The 15,086-nt window shown below is 45.3% G+C and overlaps 1 protein-coding gene across 5 annotated transcripts in view; it reads right to left on the reverse strand.

Moving 5' to 3' along the window:
- FLNB (filamin B) overlaps positions 1-15,086 on the reverse strand; it is a 72,276-nt gene that overhangs the window by 24,990 nt on the left and 32,200 nt on the right. For all 5 annotated transcript variants that reach the window (XM_086470112.1, XM_086470111.1, XM_086470115.1 and 2 more), the window contains exons 8-24: positions 13,611-13,808; positions 11,777-11,914; positions 10,427-10,553; positions 9,735-9,871; positions 9,178-9,371; positions 8,713-8,826; positions 8,063-8,206; positions 7,594-7,717; positions 7,177-7,337; positions 6,518-6,608; positions 6,094-6,263; positions 3,824-3,941; positions 2,843-3,105; positions 1,634-2,231; positions 1,238-1,411; positions 671-833; positions 121-281 (exon numbers count right to left, since the gene is read on the reverse strand). In XM_086470112.1, coding sequence (XP_086326238.1) covers positions 121-281; positions 671-833; positions 1,238-1,411; positions 1,634-2,231; positions 2,843-3,105; positions 3,824-3,941; positions 6,094-6,263; positions 6,518-6,608; positions 7,177-7,337; positions 7,594-7,717; positions 8,063-8,206; positions 8,713-8,826; positions 9,178-9,371; positions 9,735-9,871; positions 10,427-10,553; positions 11,777-11,914; positions 13,611-13,808 — 3,075 coding nt within the window. The remainder of the gene's footprint in view (positions 1-120; positions 282-670; positions 834-1,237; positions 1,412-1,633; positions 2,232-2,842; positions 3,106-3,823; positions 3,942-6,093; positions 6,264-6,517; positions 6,609-7,176; positions 7,338-7,593; positions 7,718-8,062; positions 8,207-8,712; positions 8,827-9,177; positions 9,372-9,734; positions 9,872-10,426; positions 10,554-11,776; positions 11,915-13,610; positions 13,809-15,086) is intronic.

A 15,086-nucleotide genomic window follows, 5' to 3' on the forward strand; every position in this document is an offset into this window, starting at 1 on the left:
CAGGAAAAGCAAAATGTCAAAACCTCAACAACCCCCAGCGTGAGTGAGATGCAGCCAAGGCACTGAGCCCCTAGCTCAATGCCTTCCCTCTTCTGAAAGCTACTGAGCAAGAGCTCTTACCAGGAATATGCTCTCCCCCATATGTGATGTTAACATCATAGTCTCCTGGAACATAAGGAACATACTCGGCGCTGCAGCTCCCATCCTTGTTATCTTTACAGCTTATTTTAGACTCTGAAGGTCCTTCAACAGTTATTCCAAGGCCACCAATTCCTGCCCCTCTGCAAGACAGACATGCATACTGTTAGAATTACCTGCTTCTAACAGCAGCTTCACAGCCTTTGTGTGCTCTGGCTGCATTTTTACCCTTATTGGAAATGCAGGAACCTGACACTTCTGATGTCCAGCCTTCAGCATGCTTCAGCATACAAAGCCATTGAGCATAACCTCATTTGCGTTCTCCTAGAATTTAATCCTCAACAACTATCAACCTCTAATCTCTGCACAGCAGAGTGCTCTGTACATGATGAGGTAGCACACACAGTAATCAAAAGGGCACAGCTTGGTCATTTTATAAGTGTTTGTACTGAGTTTAGCATCCTGCATCACACAGCCCACTACACTCCTCCCTCTCTCAGATATTCCTTAAGGATCAAGTAGGCCCAGTTACCTGGTGACAACTGAAAAGGCATTTGGCTGATTTGTGAAAGCTTCTTTGAGTCCGGGTCCTTGTGCCTGCACACGTGACGGATGGCAGCCCTCTGTCACGTTCACTCTGAAGGGACTGTTTGGCACGGGTACGCCATCATACGTTACGCTGACTGTGTGTGGACCTGTTAAGAAGACGAAAACATGTCCCAGATTCCCTAAACAGTCTCATCACTTAACATCACTTCTACAAGATGCTACAGACTTAAATGTCAGTATATGGGTAAGAGCTTCCTCCTGCATTTCACAAGACTTCACTAGTGTTTCATAACAGAAATGCCATTTACACACTGCTATTCTGAAGCCAAGTTACCATAAAAGTCAGTTCTTCAAGTTGCAATAAAGCTACTTCCCGCACAATTAGATCCTCTACTAGCAAAAATCTTGCCAAGATGCCAACAAGTTACTGGCAGACCCCAGCAGTTTGCCAAATGAAAGTGTCAGAAGAGCTGCTTGCTCTTGGTTTCCCCTCTCAAGTGAAAAAAAAAAAAACAACTAATCAAACAAACAAAAAAAATCCAGAGGTTACCCTTTTCAAACGGTGTGTACTCTACTGAATACGTTCCATCAGCATTGTCTTGGATGAGACAGTCTGTGGGTGAGCCAGATGGGCTCGTGATCTGTGTCCTGATATGGTCACCACCAGCCTTCGTTAGAGGTCGAGCATCCACGGTGAACTCGGTTGTAGCTTCTCGGAAGACATCTGCAGGGTACATTTTGAAGAGTCACTTCAAGAACTACATGTACTTCCGACAACAAAACATTTTGTGAACCAGCATGATAAACAACTCCTTTGGGAACATAACAAAACACCCCCATCCGAGGGTCACCATGGAAACATTGAAGGCTATTACGACATTTACTGCTCAGAATACTCTGCGCAGGATAGAGTCCTACAAACTCTGATAACAACAGATATTCTCACCTTTCCCTTCCACTCCTGGCCCAAACACTTTAACTCTGCTTGTGTCCACAGCTGGCTCCACTTTGACCCGGGCTGGGAATTTAGGCACTTGCTCTCCTCCGTATCTCATCTTGATCGTGTACATGCCAGCTGAAAGCGGCACGTACGTTACGACGTAAGTCCCGTCTTTGTTATCATCAATCTGGACCTCAGCTCTGGAACCAGCATCTGACACCATGTCCACCCGTAGGTCCCCGGGACCCGCTTCCGTGCAGTCGACGTTCAGCAGCCCTGCCTCACCTACTTTACCACGTTCCAGACCTGGGCCTGTGGCAACAACTTTAGAGACATCAAAAGGAATTTCTATGTCTGCCTTAAATGGCGAACCAGGAATGTGAACTTCTTCAAAGAGGATGTTTACGAAATACTCTCCAGGCTTCATAGGCAGGTAGGAGACTGAGCAGGTTCCATCGCCGTTGTCTGAGCATTCAATTTTAGCTTCACACGGGCCTTCTACCGTCAAACCCAAACCACCAGTTCCCGCCCCTTTGGTGTCTATCGTAAATTGGGCTGGTTTTCCAACGAGGCCCCCTCGAAGACCTGGACCGTGAGCTTTTACCTGGAAGAGAACATGCAGTTGAGATAAATTCATTTTGTCATGTTATTGCCAGCACAGACTGCCTAGTTAGACTTGTTTGTATGTGGGAGTCTATCAACAAGCTCTTAAAAACACACGGAAAGCAACGTCCCCTTTGCTGCTCCTCCCAGTTTTACAGTAAAGTTGGTATCTCTCCTCCAAGGCAAGGATATTCACACTCTCACCATAGCTGTTTTTATATAGCCATGGGATATAAAAGGTAGCAATGTTAAAATATTTGATGGCTGTACACGCACTTTTTCTTGAAATCTATTTCCTTAGAAAGAAGCATCTCAATTAATACAGTCAAGATGCTCACTAGGCCAACTTCTATTAAATTAGGAGCAATACTTATATTTTGCCACACTATGCAGGATGCTTGCAATATTCTTAATTAGTTCAATGGTTTTTCAAATACAGTGTATAGGAATGACTTCCATGAGTCACAGAGCCTGCAAAAGGAATGAGTCAGTGCTCTGAGTAACGATGTTCCTGGCTCTGGTTTGGCCAAAACCAAGCCAAGTGTCATGCAATAGCCCACCATTCAGTTTTCACATATCAGTTGCTGTTAGAGCCCTAAACCATTCACTCACCTTGGAGGGGTCTGGAGGTAGCGTGGCCTCCACAGTATACGGGCTCCCTGGGATTGGGTTGCCATCATAACTCACATCCACCACGTACAGTCCTTCTTCCCTTGGGATGTATTTTGCAGTGCTGCACTCCTTACCCAGAACTGGTTCCACCAGACATGGCACAGCTTTCCTCATAGGACTGGAAATACTAACATCCAGTTTACCTTGCCCACCAGCTCCTTTGGTGTCAATTACAAATTCCTGATCCTTCCCTACTTCCACTCCTGAAAAAGACATAACCCATATTACTACGTTAATTACTCAACATCAGACAGTGCTCCAAGAAATCTCTCATGCACATACCACCAAGGGAGCAAGCACTGGCAGAGCCCTGCTCAGTCTGCACCCCTCTGCATGTAAAAAGCCCTGCCAAACCAAACAAAAACATAAACAAGTGCTTTGGTTAAATGAAGCTACAAAGCTACAGTGCTAAACAAGCCTGTAAGACATGGCCTGACAGTATCAGAAGCTCATTTCAGGAACACAACAATATTTCTCAGCCCTAAGTTCTTCCACTTTTAGAAAGCAAAGGGATTGTATGAATGACATTCTGCACTATAGCAGTTACATAAACTTGAACAAAGAACCATCTAGCCCCAAGGAAACCAAATTTTAGCAGCAGGTGCCCAGCCTGGTGAAGAGTCCAGCTTTGTTCACCACAAGGGACTAAACCCCAACACATGCTTTGTCCACACTGCTATGTAATCTTTGCCAAAAAAAAAAAAAAAAAAAAAAATCTAAATTGAAATTCAGTCCTCAAGAGGACCAGCTAAGTCAGAGTGATCAAGCTGTGAAGTTGGAGCTGGCTGATGGCCAACTGTAGCAAGTCAAAAAGAAGATTGTTTTGCCCACTTCTGTTCCAGCAGGACATGTTGGCTATCGCCCAGATTCAGGAGACACTTCAGAGGCAGGCTATGAGGCTTCCAGCACAGAGGTACTTACTGTTTTCAAGTCCATTGACTTTAACTTTGCTTAAGTCTAGAGGAGCAGCAACGCCCACAGTGAAAGGACTTTTAGGGATATGATCACCACCATAAGTTACGAAAACCTTCATTGGACCCTAGATGGAGAATTACAAGTTAGCTCAGTTCCTCACTTCATGCAGACACATGACATCGAAACAGTACATAACCACTTCACCTAATCCATTTTAGCTGACCACAGCCAAACTTACTGGTTTATAGACTCTCAAGCTCTCATCCCACTACAGCCCTTCAAAGTACTAACTGGTTTTTATTTAAAGCAGGAAGAAAGGAGAAGACAGTTCTTTCCAACATTTAATTAGCCTTATACTCAAGCTGCCTGGCAGAACCTCAGGCTCAAGCTCGCTCCCACCCTCCCGGCGCTCAGACCCAACAGCTGAATGAATGTCCCAGTGCTCCAGACCAGGTATCCCTTTCCACTGCATGGAGAGGCCACACCAAAGCCAAGCCTGCAAAGAGGCCACATTATTACATCTGAAATACCAGGGTTTTAAGCTCTGCAAGTCAGAAAGATTAATGCTGTTGTGTATTTTGGCTGGAATACCGTACAGCCATGGCAAGCTCCAGCCCACAATGTGTGCTCCCTTTATTCTCTCCTACCGCAGTCCGTATTTTAGCTATATTCACTGTTTGCTTACTTTTCATTCTTGGCCAGTTCAGCTCCCAAGTGAAATAATCATGGATGTTTCATGCAAGCTAGTGAATAGCTTCCCGGATTATTCTTGGTTGTTTTTAGAAAACACACACACGGGTAGCTGTAGCAACACCACGAGATAGATAAGGCTGAGTAAACAGCATTAAACCAAGGCTCCTCTGCTGCTGACACGGCCCCTCAGGAATTTAACTACCTAGTCTGTCCTCCCCCTGCTCTGAAGAGTCCAGAGTCTCATTCGTAAACTACTGCTTATGAACCTGAGAAAGACAGGGTCCAGGAAGGACCTACATGCTCACACCCTGGAGGAACAACAAGGCTACTCTAATTACTGTGCAGCCTATTTTAATCTCCTCTTTTTAACCATTGCTTTCCTACCACTGCTATCTGAGAGCATCTCCTGTAAGTCCACAGCTCCTCCACGCCTCCAGATGGGAGAACCAAGTGGGAAACCTGCTTCAGGCATCCTGGCTTGTTTCACCAGTGCACTCTGGTACTGCTCACACACACATGCACAGAGTTCATATGATTTTGCTCCCTTCTGCATACCAACCCTGAATGAACAAGCAAAAGCTTCTCCAAACAGGCATGCCAGCCACATCCTGAGATCACGCAACTGCTTTATCCAAAAACAAACGCTAGCTCTATGGTGCTTCCAAGAATGCTAATCCAGCACTATCAGATAAATAATGCTGCAGTCCTCCATATCAGTCCACTTTTACACAGCAACATTCAAGAAAGCTGGTGCAGATGACCGAGTAGCTCGTGTGTTTGTTCAGCAGAACAAGAGCAGCAAAACACTTTCATCTCAGCACTACAGTACCTACTTATTCAGAAATACATGAGACTCATGCATTCTGGCATTTAATGGCCCTTTACAAACACGGAAGCACAGCATAAGGAAAAGTACTTCTAGTTATTAACAGCTTCCACTTTCAGCTCTTTAATGGTGTTGCTAGGGAGCATCTGTCTGCGAAGCAAAATGAGTTAGGCTGAATCTTTTTCCAACCTAAGGGCAAACCCCAAATACAAATACTTTGATGCATTCATTCTGCAGCCCAGCTTCCCTCCTTAGCACCAACTCGTTCACTTTTCTACTGGGGAGCTGCTGCACCATCACCCAAATGCTGGGCTTTTTGTCCCAGCTCTGGTTTGCTCCTTTGACAACAGCAGCTTGCTGAGAGGTGCCACACCACAGCCCTGACTTTGCAGGACCACGGCAGCCCAGAGCAGCTGATGCAGCAGCCAGCTCCATTTCGGACCCCAGAAAGGTTCACCACCTTTCCTCTTCGACTGGTAAGGTGCGGAATAGCAACATGAGCTGTGCGCTACGGCTTCAATATCTCACTTGTTCCCAGAAAAGAAAACAGTGACAAGCTATCAATACCTACACCAGAAAACTGCATTACTGCTTTCCAATCCCAATTGTCCTGCAGACTTTAGGGATCCTAGGGAACAGGACACTCAGGCAAAATTTATCTGCTCGTTCTTCTGTGCACAGATACCAGGGAGGTAGGTCATGGTACCACGGCAACATGAGCTGATCACTCTTGTATTCCTATAGGAGACAGACCTACCTGCTGTATTGGAGTGTACCTAACAGTGTGGGAATAGTCATAGTTGTCAATGACATCCAGATCTGCCACCGCCTCCCCTGGCACCAGGCTGCTGAAATGCACATCCAGCGGCGCTTTTCCAGCTCCCTTGGTGAACACAGTGAAGTGTGTTGGCTTGCCATTTTCCACACCTGAAGAAAAACGTTAATTCTAATTTATGCAAAGCTCACACATAGAAACACTTCTCAAGATGCATTCAGTACCTACAAAGCCCAGTCAAGTAAAATACCATGGGAATGGAGTCACTTCCAATTGCCTGGCACCCTACCCCACTGTATCCAGGATTGCATCACTGCATCCCAGCAATGCTCAGCCAGGCAGCGGCTACCCCACAACAGCTCCTCAAGGTCCAGCACCGGCCACACCATCTCAACCCAGCTCTCACCAGTTTTGTTCAGTCCAGGTCCTTCAGCTTTCACTTTGCTGGCATCGTGTGAGGGGTCCACTTTAACTCTGAACGGGCTGGCAGGAATTTCCTGCAACAGAAACACAGCTCTAAACATAACTAGGTCACTCTTCACTGGCCAAAACCAGACAGATAATCTTTTTAAGGTACTTCTGTTTTAACTCCAGTACCATCTTGAGTAAAATTTCACCTCACTTAAACACTCTGCCTTATTGAGTACTATCACTCAAAGTCTAGGGCAAAGTTAACAGATGGAGAGTTTGCAGGGGTTTCTCTCTCCCTTTGGTTTTCTTTTAAAGGAAAATTTATTTTTATTCCCATGTTCCTTGTAGAGTCACTTCTGTTTTCTATCCTTTAGAAAGCAGCTTTGCCCCACCATTGACAGCACACTCATTATGCCAGCCCAACATATCACAGCTTGAACTTCAGTGTCTCCAGCCAGCCCTCCTCATTTCTGTAACTTCAAGTACTACAAAAGTGTGTTTAGAAACAGCGACCAGACAAAGTGCATGTGAGCTGAAATGAAAGGAGACAGCTGTAAACTGCCACAGCCAGCTGTGAATTGGCACGTGCTTGGTGATCAAAGAGCAGATAAACAGGCTCTAGCAACATCAGGCTCTAAAACAAAGGTTGCAAACCTCTCCTGCGAAAAGCACTTTAATAGTGTAGCGCCCAGCTGCAGGTGGTGCATATTTCACTGTGAACGTATCATTAGCATTGTGGATGATGTCGAAATCTATGTCTTCTTCCTCATCGCTGACCACACGAGCATCACACTTAATTCCAACACTGACATCACCTAGGAAAAGCAAACAGAGGTTCTGCTACCGGATGGTACAGATACTGCTAGCCAAACAGCCAGCACATTCCCATTTCCAGAGTAGCTGTTCAAGCCACCATGTTAACTGATGAAACACATCACAACTCATTGCAATGCTCTGCTTCCCAAAGTTTTTCCAAGAAACAAGCATAACCAGCATGAAACAGTACATAATCCCCCATCCTGGCATGATCTGTGGTTCCAATACCACAGCAACAGCCCAGCTGGCCTTTACCTTCTCCTGCATCCGTGCAGTCGACAGTGAAGTGGGTCGGCTCATTTGCTTTCAGGCCAGTTCTCTCCACACCAGGTCCAAACACTTTCACTTTCTGAGGATGACTCCCTTGACCTATAAGGACCTACACAGATTTACAAGGGTCAGAATCACAAATCTGTGTTGCTCAAGATCACAGTCAAGCTGGAGCACTGCTTGGACAGAGGCTACAGGAAAACAGTACCAAGGTAAGAGTGAAGTGCCCCAACTCCCCCAGGCTGCAGCTAGACTGATAGGAGATCTCCAACGTGTGAGCTTGTAAAAACAGAAAGCTTTGTTCAAGTGGGTAGACTCCGAAAAAAAGGGAGCAGAAGGGCACACCTCCTTGAAGTTCACAGAAGGGTTTTATCATCCTGGTTGTAATGACAAGTAGTTGCGAGCATGAATGTCCTGCTTGGCTAGAACTAGTAATATCCACCTCTGTACTTACCCTAAATGGGCTGTTGGGCACGTTGGCTCCTCCCCAGACAACAGAAATTGTATGTTTGATTGGTTTAACTGGCACATAGGAACAGGCAAACACACCATCAGGCTTGCTCTTTATCTGGATATCGATAGGGTTTCCTTCTCCATCCTAAAAAGCAGTAACACAAGCAGAAGGTTCAGGTACTTTAAAAATGTCTGTACAGTTTGAACAGCCCCAAACTTTTTTTCCAGAATTGCAGCTCAAACACTGAAGAAACATGCAAATTACACTCCTATAAGTCTTCCTCATCTAACACTTGCTCATTCCTGACACCATCCTACAACACTCATTTTAACAAGCTCATCTGAAATTCACAGGCTGAGACACTTCGGCTGCATCCAAATGACAACTCCAGGAAATTACAGCTTGCTTTGCTGAGGAGACTCCAAGTAAGGAAGCAAAGCCATGTATTTCATGTGCCAGGGAGAAGTCACCTTGTCTTGAGTTCGGTTTGGTGCCCGACTACATTACACAGATCAAAGCACAGAGCTCTGAGAGAATTACACATGCCCAGAATTAAGTGGCGTGTGAGTGAGTAGAAATACTTAAGGCATTTTCCAACAGTATTAAAGCCCTTTTGCTGAAGTTTCACATAGTTGCCTTTGGCTTTTTACCTGTGCATACATCTTCAGAGGTGCTTTCCCAGCGTCCTTGGTTTCAACTGTGAACTCAGCAGGATTGTTCACTATACAGCCAGTTCTCTCCAAGCCCGGGCCATAAGCCTTCACCTAAAAAAATCCACCCCAAGAGTCACTTGCAGTTCAGAAGAAGTAAAACTAAGTGATTTCTTTCTAAAGACCTTCACCTTCCCATAAAAGGCACGAAGCATGGGATACAAGTAGAGGCTAGTGTTGAAGCTAGGAATTTGGACTAATTCAGCAAGTTTTCATTACATCAAATCAAAACCACAACAGTGTTATTAGAAAAAGCTGAGTAATATCTGTCTGGAGCACGGCAAATTCAGAGCTTTAAGCACAGGCAGCTTAAGAGTCAAGTCTGTTATCAGAAGTCTTCAGAAACATCTCTACTGTAGCTACGTCAAAGACTTGCTATGCCATGGGCAAAGTCTTATACACCACCTTATCAGGGTTGAATTCTACTGAAGCTGGTCGGATGAAGGCCATGTAAGGGCTGTCTTTTATGTCCTCATCATCGCACATGATGTGCACAGCGTATTCACCAGGCTCTTTGGGCCAATACTTCACATCACATGAGCCATCATTCTTGTCATCACACTCAATTTTAGCCTGAGAAGGGCCTTCTATCGCAAAGCCTAAAAAAGGAACAAGCAGGTTCTTTGTGTTAGGTTTGCGGTGGCTGCTAATTTAACACCACTTCCCCAAACTGCTTTTTATTAGCCACAACCAGGCTCTCTATCACCCTTTTTCAGCAATATAGGAGATAATCCATCATTCCCTTCTAGATCTCATCCCACAAAACCACAGATTAATACTCCCCATCACACATGTTCCTGTCTCCAGGACTTGCCTTTGATTCTCTGATATAAGTTTGTGTTTAGACCAAAACATCTTACAGACATGTTTTTTTACTGACGGAAAAGCTATTGTTTCTCATGAGTTCACTGCTAGCATTGCAATACACAAATATTTCAGGCAAACGAAGTAACATAACATACCAAGCGAGCCAACTTCTGTGCCGATGGACTCTACCACAAAGTCAGCCGATTTGCCCACGACCCCCTCATGCAGTCCTGGCCCCCAGGCTCGCACTTTCTGAGGACCTGCTTCATGACCCACTTGAACTTCAAAGGGGCTGCAAGAGAAAAACAAAGCACAGGATTAGAAATGAGGACAAATACAGCATCCACGTTTTCCCCCAGGCATTTTAATGAGGCTTTACATTGGATTTCCCAAATTAATAGATGCTATCATGTGGTGGCACAGTGCCCAGCAGACTGTCTTTCCAGCAGAGAGGGCACCCAACCCATCACGTGCTTACATCTTGCACCACAAATCCTGAGCATCAAATACTTGGCTTGCACTGCTTGCTGTAGCCCTAGACATTAAAATAACAAATCCCTTCAAAAACTCACAGAGAAGTCCAAACTGCATGATCTACCAAGTTTTACTGTTTTTTGTATTCATCATTTTGGGTTTAGCAAGACTGATCTGAATCACCCTTCAAAGCTTTCCCATTATAAGCCACTGCAGCCCTAAAACCGGCTGTAGATAAACTGTCACAGCAATTGTTTGCCACTAACTTTGTCCCTCCCAAATTTTTTCAAAGGTCAGTGTTACTTTAAAAACCCATCAACTATACAACCCATCAAAGGGCACAAAAACTTCAAAAAAGCAACTTCTAACTCACCTTTTTGGGATGTTGTGCCCACCCCATGTAATCATGACAAGGTATTTCCCTGGGGTAGCTGGATAGTATTCAAATGCATATACACCGTCCATAAAGCCCTTTTGTTTCACCAGCTCCTCCAAGCCCTCTGTTGAAAGATCAGTTCAGCATTAAACTTAACAGCTTCCATCTTGCCTTCAATTACTCAGACAAGTTCATGTTTTCTAGTATTTATTTTAGCTTGCAAGAATAAATTTCTTCCACCAGAAAGAAAAAGGTCAGGTTATAAGGGAAGTTAGTTCTAGTTGCCCTCTAGGATAAAGACAGCAAACACTCCCAGAAGAAATACAGCAGAAAGTATTTTAAGTTACCAGACTTAATAGGTTCCCTTGTGTTTTATTTTCTTAGTCTGCAGTATGATGCATGTCATATGTTAAAACAAAAAAAGCTTAACATTTGTCAGACTTTGCAACCACAAGTATGCAGGGAATGTCTACTTTTCATTTTCTTCAAGATGAAGAATTCCAGAAGAAAAGCTTAATACACTAAAATTTACATCGATACGTCTGTTGCTTTTTCCCCCCCACTAACCGCATTAAGCCACACAATCAGAGCACTGTGCATGTGGAGGAGGTGAAGGCAATACAATGCACCTTTTAATACCGTCCCAGCCAGGGGGAGGTGACGGGCTCACAAGTACCACAGAAGCACAGCAGCTCCCCGAGAGCAGCTGCACAGCCACCGCTGCTGGCAGCCTCAGGAGCCCACTGCACAAGCCAGCGGCCACCGGCGCACCCATTGCCCCAGCCTGCCGCGGTCCAGGAGGAGGGCCACATCCAGAGCTCAGAACACAGCAAAGGACCTGGGGACAGATCCTGGCAGAAGGTCTCCATGTCAGCCTACAGGTTCCATCAACCCACTCCTCGCCGGCTCATGTGTCCAAGCATCCACTGTAGCCAGGAGTGCCACTCTGAGCCATTCTTAGCTTTACAAGAGTAGGATTTCCACCTTGCCAGAGACCCTGGAGTATGACTTGCTCCCAGATCAGATGAAGATGCAATACGAACCCATAAAGCTTGGGTAAAGCTATGCCACCCAAAGGAGACACATGGATTTTCTCAGTTTTGCTAACTGATACGCATTAAAATGGAGAGACCTAAAACCAGATGTAATTTTACCCAGCCCCTCAGATCAAAACCTTCACACGAAACACAAAGTACCAGAAAACCCTTCTGAAATTTGGCTTTTTATGGTGATACAAAACAAAAGTTCCATCAGGCCACCATCTCCTTACTGCTCTTCCTTTTCACAGTCTCTGCTTCCCCCCTTCCCCAAAACACATCCACAGTACAAATTCACCCCAACACTTACTCGGTCCCTTTATAGTCACTCCAAGGTCTCCGCTCCCTGCTGCCCTCGTGTCAACCTTGAAGTCAGCCGTCTCCCTCATGCGGACGCCCTTGGGCTGCAGACCTCTACCAGTAGCACGACATGCATTCGGATTGCATGCTGCAAGGGAATGTCAGACATCAACACCGTCTTTGATTCTCCACATACACACAGCCTAGCCAGCCTGGAACAACCTTCTGTTTAATGTTGACTCAGGGCAACCACAGCTTAGCTTTCAGCACAAGTTTTAATGTTACAGCATCAAGGCAGACAGGAGCCTGCCCAGCCGCTGACTATGTCCCACGGTTTTTGGGCAGTAGCATTTGGTGCAGCCAGGAAACACTGACCCCCTACAAGGGTCATTTTTTAGAATTAAAGCAAACGCTGAAGCCCTGTTGCTTTCCAATTTGATGCCAGTTATCAATACAAAACTTTTACATGACTATTACGTACAGATATTCACCATTCTAGGCACAATCTTGATGCCTTTCATGTCGAGGCACACTGCAGCATGGGGGTGAAGTTTGCCTTTGCAGATAAGCCCCAATGAACAGTATTATTGTGCTATTCTTTCAGAAGCACATGACTGGAATAACTGCTAATAGCAAAGCCGAGTTCTGCACATGCTTCATTAAGAGATGTCACGTCAAAACCTCCTGCTTGTTGCAGTTCATACTTCCAGAAACAAAGCCATCAAGCCCTCTGCAGACCAAAGCAGTCATGGGTAGGGGCAGCAGGTTACGTACGGCTGAGCTTAAGTTTACGTTTGACCTCTTTACTCCATGTGCTTCTCCAGGCCTGAAGAGTGGCTACGTAAATAAGTAACGCACGCTTATGAACAGATTTTGTTACACAATCCCAGCTATCACGTGGTCTTCAACTCCAAAGACCTGAAGGTTTGAAGAGACTTACAAATAATCACAACAGTGTAAACTCAGCATGCATTTCTGCAAAAGACATCGTGTTTACAGCAGGAGCACAAGACTGCCAAGCAGCTCATTAGGTTTTTACTCATTTCAAGAGCTTACAAGTTTTACCCTCACCCCTGCAGCAGCCAACATTGCTCCACGTCCTACGTCAGATAGTGTAAGTGAAGATCGCATGCCATCTGCTAGCTCTGAAAACTCCGTGGGAGCATACAGGAGCGTGCCCAACATGGAGTGGGAACAGTTTGCAGAGCCCTTACACAACTGAGTCAGGCAGCTTGTGGTTAAGCCAGTTTCACTGACTGGGTTACACACCGCTTCAGTTCGCTTGCAACTTTCTTCCCCAACCCCAAAAAAACCCTTTTGGCCGGGACAAGCTGCAGGCTAGAAGCTTACAAAAAGCAAACATGACGGAGCATCCTGCACACCTCTTACCAACTATGAAGCCATTAGCAGTGAAGTCCAAAATTCCACAAATGGAGGGTAGCTCAGGAGAGATGAGCAGAGATCTAAAAGCGTAGGAGCACGTAAGGATGGAACAGAAAGCAAGTTAGGTGTCAGTTAAGGAGGAAAACAGTAAATATAGTCATTTGAGGAACAAAGGTGGAAAACAGCAAGACACTGCACAGCTGCATAAAACACTTCAAAAAAAATACAGAGGGCAGCTTAACATTTGGAGGTCTAGGCAGAAAAGAAACTCTAGCAACAAAAGCCGTATTACTGTTAGAGAGTGCTGGTCTACCCTGTGAATACCCAGGTGACCCCCTGAATCAGGTCCAAGATATTGAAAGGTACAGAGAATGTCCAAGGCAAGATTCAAGCATATCCTGTGATCGCATCCAAGGAGAAAAGTGGCCATCTACATTTAGGTGCCTTTTTAAAAAGCATACCCTCTCCGACGAGAACAGTGCAAGGAGTTTTGGGAATTGCCTCCCCAGCAAAAGTCACTTTGACAACGTGAGGACCAGCTTGAACAGGTTTGTAGGTGCAACGGTAGACTTGGTTGCCTTTGTCTTCTACCACAACTTCAGCAAGGCTTCTCCCCTGAGGATCCTCCACTTCCACATTCACGTCACCCACACCAGCACCTGCAAAGGAAACAAGCCCAGCTGAGCCTTGGCTTCCCCACAGCAACATGCACTGCATTTAGGATTTCAGCCAGCTGTCTGGGCTCAGCCAGCTGTCCTCTGCTACCATTTCTAGGCACAGTCTGTATGTTCAGCTTCTGCTGACAGCAACCAGACGTTCAAGTGGGTAGGGGGCAAGACAGGATGGTGGCATCTCCATGAAGCCAAACTGACAGGGCTCTGCTGCTCCAGCCACAGGGTTCTGCAACAGCATTATAGTACTAAATACACATACAGCCTGGTTACCCTATGGCTACCACCCTGTACCACCTTCTTTACAGACCAGCCCACAACCTTACCAGTTGTCAGTTCAATCTCTCAGGCTTTGAAGCGGTTTAGATTAAGAACTCTGACAACGTGCATGCTGGTCTGCACAAGGATCCTTCTCAGACAGACTATACGTACTCACTTTTGCTCAGACACCTGCTCCTCTCACATTTTATTCAACTCATCATGCAACAAAAGCAAGTTTTCCAGACACTTTTAGAGGCCAGACATGTCTTTACATGATTCAGACCACTCCCTCTCCCAGTTAGGGGCTGAACATAACACTTCCCCTCACTATAACCACATTTAATTTTATTTATAAGCACCCTCAGGCAGAAGGCAATTTAAAATATGCTAGTCAGCATATTTTGGTGTTTAAACACTTCCAGGTGACTGCCCTAAGTAGTTTCACATTGTTCTAAACGAATTAGCATTTGTAGCATCTTATTGATTCATTCCTCTAGGCTACAGCATTGGCCTAATAGCAAGCAACAAGTCACACGATGAAGATGCCCTCGTGAAGACAGTAGCCCTCTAATAAATTCAACAGAGGTTGAAAACAGTTCGTCATTGAAGTATGAACTCAAAATAGCACTGCAGAGATTCTTTCTGTAAAACTAAATACAGAACACATCAAGTGTTTACAGTTTACTCACAGTTTATCCTTCAGAGGTGGGTATTTCACATTCCTGCTTAAAATGTGGTGGGGGAAGAAAGCACATAGGAACTTGCCTTCTGCCACTCAGCAAGTTCATGGCAAATTTCTGGGCAACGCTTAACACCTTCCTGCTCCAGCACGGCTCCATACTTCAAACATCTGATACACAGCTGAAGCCTCCAGAACAGCCTGGCTACTATTTCACCTCTGAATTTGATGGGGCGGCAAACCCTCATCCACTTTTCAGTTTGTTTATTCCTCCAAGGCTTAGGTTCTCCTCACGTTTGAGGAAGCTGCAGGATTTTGGCACTCAA

The sequence above is a fragment of the Leptosomus discolor genome, chromosome 9 (genome assembly GCF_034619465.1).
Source record: "Leptosomus discolor isolate bLepDis1 chromosome 9, bLepDis1.hap2, whole genome shotgun sequence".
NCBI lineage: Eukaryota > Metazoa > Chordata > Aves > Leptosomiformes > Leptosomidae > Leptosomus > Leptosomus discolor.